Consider the following 2,820-nt stretch of genomic DNA (forward strand, 5'->3'; position numbering starts at 1 on the left):
TTTGCTCGCAGGTGAGCAGCGCACAGAACGCATACCAAAACAGGCGAAGGTAAGGGAGGTGTTCGGGTGAAGAGACCTGTAGGAGTAAGATACGCCCTCCGGGCCGTGCGTGCCCTGGAACGTGACGGGAGCGTTCCAGGGCAGTGGACGCCGAGGGGGAGGTACTTGGCAGGACAGGTACTATGCCATTACCCAGAGCGGCCTCGTCTTACAGGCGGGCCTGCTCAGAGAGCGCCGCGCTACTTGCGGTAGCCGTCATCGCTTGTGGTCACCTCCGTGGGAGGATTCACAGCCAGGTTGGTGCCGGATATGCGGAAGCCAGATTCGTCCACAGCGAAATCGACCGTCTGGTTCACACCACGGAAGTCCAGATAGCTAAACGAGCCGACAACAGGAGTGAAGAGAAAGCTGGTGCCGTAATTGGCGTTTTGACGGTACGCTTGATGGTCGTCACCGCCCGGGGCGTAGCCAGGGATATTTCCCAAGAAACCACCAGCATACTTGGCGAAGGGGGCCAACAAATTCATCCAGTATTGGAGCGCGTCCTGCTGTCCCGGGTTCCTCGGCTCGCCAGCGGTGTGCGAGTCGTCGCCGGCAGCCGCAACGGCCAGGACAACGAACATGGCCACCTGAAACAGACAAACTGGACCTAATATTTGCTTTTAGAAATAAATGAAAGAAGAGAGAAATGCCATAGGACGTTGCTGCTGAAAATATATCGCCGAAAAAACCTGACGGATTTTTTTTTCAAGTCAGCGATGCCGACCTAAGCGAAAGAAATCGTTTTGTCATCTGCAAGATGGCAAGGAACGCACGAACAGATAACAGTGGCATTTATCTAATAAAAGAACGGATTTAGCGATATATCTTCGCAATTGAAAATTACTTCTGTTAAAGGTACTATTCCAAGTTTGTAAGTGGTTTTGAACTGAGCTACCCACTTCTTGGTACCCATCATATTCCCTGCTGTTCCAGCCACGCCCTTTTTAAGGCTCCGAATCATCTCGCTTCCGAACTTAATGCACATGGACTTGCGCCCCCCATCACCCACCGCCTATAGTACTTTTACCCGACATGTGCAAGTTCATAGAAAGTCACGCGAAACCCCCACCTAATTGACCGTGCTGTACCCATGACCAAGACAATGTGGCTGTTTAACCTTTCGTGTTTTCCAGTTATGCAGCGCCTAATGTCCAAACGATGAGAGACAACTGACTAGCACATTGCGCTGCTAGTTGTATGGCTCGACCACTTTGGTTACTTTGTTAATTGGGTAAGAGTCCTTTCGGCCAGTAAAGGTCATTTTAGGGCTGTGAGATGCAGAAGAATGGATATCAGTGGGGCAGGACCATATGCACCTGGGGACCCAAACTCCAACATTTGGCCCGTATACGAAACCTTTTACGGGCATGTCTGCCGCTCGGACGTGGCCCCCATCAGGGAAACTTCGACCCACTCGTGACTGGCGCGTGCAGCCTGTTCCCAGATAAAACAAAAACGAGGACCAACGACTAGATATGACAAACATGGAACTAAGTGTCGAATAACTTAAGAAATGTGCCGTAGCCAAAAAGGCAAGAGCAGGTAAGGAAGATTATATCACAGAAAATATCCAAGAAAACCAAGAGAAAAAGACAAAACCCGCACATAATGCTTGCTTATCAAGTTGCCGCATGTAGATCAGCAACGCCGCTTTGTGGCTCATACAGGTATCTCAAGTGAGTCACACAGTTCATTACAGCGACACCTCTGACACGGCAGATGTGACAGCGACTCTAGCGTCCTAAAAACGTCTCATGACTTAACCCAATGACAACGTTTTAAGGTCCACATACCATTGTCAGTGGAATTGTGATCTACAGCAGCCATTTGCGGTTAAAAGCATACGAACAGCTACAAGCGAGTTGTGTGTATCATGTCTGATACGTGGCTTAATGTATCCAACTGTGCAACAGTCCCTTAAGCTGCTGACTGGGACTGTTTCTCCCAATAAAATTAAACAGAATAATGTAATGCACCTCGTTAGCAAGCATCGCAAGAAGATGACTCACCAGGACTTTCATGGCTGAACTCGCTGGTTTCTGTGATGCCTGTGGTCATGGGCCGACCAGCTTTATATTGGCTGGAGCGGTGCTGACTGAAGCCACGCCTACGCTGCACGCAATGCTCACATATCATTGGAGGAGATGTTGCCGACTCGATCTTCGCGAACAGTGGCCATCATCAGTTATCGCCCCTCCCCCCTCCCCCGCGCCAAGGTCGGAGAAGGGCCTATCCCTTCATGTAAACCGCAGAGTAAGAAACCTGATGCAGTGGGAAAGCTCTTTGTGCAATGTTGCAGCATTAGGTTACTGTTGTGGATTCCTTCAACGGCAGCATCAAATTCGGGTCGTCGTGTGACGATCAGCCTGGCGTGGCCGCAGATAGCCATACCCAGGGGGGTTTCTCTTACCGCATCTGGTCGAAGGAACAGCCATTTGGCGCCGAATGCTCCCGATATGACGTCAGTGGTCGTCTGGCCTGTGTCGCCATGGGATCACCGGCGACGGTTCCTCTGGGCACCGGACGCTGACCTCGTGCATCCCGTGCTGTGTGTTGTGTTAGACTTATGTGGGGTGTCCAGCTGGTATGATTTTCGTGAAATATTTCGAATGAATTTTAAACAAACAGGTAAATGTTTGCACTACACCAGTATCTGGCCAGAATCACGGTTGACGTGATTTGACACCGAGGGGCCGCTCACAAAATCTATGAGCCAGCCAGAGCCACCCTTTCGATGGAACCCAGTGTATTGCGAATGCTGAGGAGCACGTTCGACGA

The 2,820-nt window shown here is 50.6% G+C and overlaps 1 protein-coding gene across 1 annotated transcript; it reads right to left on the reverse strand.

Annotated features, from left to right (window-relative positions):
* Positions 1–239: 239 nt before the first annotated feature.
* LOC119100311 (uncharacterized) lies at positions 240–2,071 on the reverse strand. The gene is made up of 2 exons (XM_037223417.1): positions 2,052–2,071; positions 240–629 (listed from the first exon to the last, which is right to left on the reverse strand). The coding sequence occupies exons 1-2, from the start codon at positions 2,061–2,063 to the stop codon at positions 240–242; spliced, it is 402 nt and encodes a 133-aa protein (XP_037079312.1). The 5' UTR covers positions 2,064–2,071.
* Positions 2,072–2,820: the final 749 nt, after the last annotated feature.

This window comes from Pollicipes pollicipes, unplaced genomic scaffold, assembly GCF_011947565.3.
Source record: "Pollicipes pollicipes isolate AB1234 unplaced genomic scaffold, Ppol_2.1 Scaffold_4881;HRSCAF=5763_pilon_pilon_pilon, whole genome shotgun sequence".
Lineage (NCBI taxonomy): Eukaryota > Metazoa > Arthropoda > Thecostraca > Pollicipedomorpha > Pollicipedidae > Pollicipes > Pollicipes pollicipes.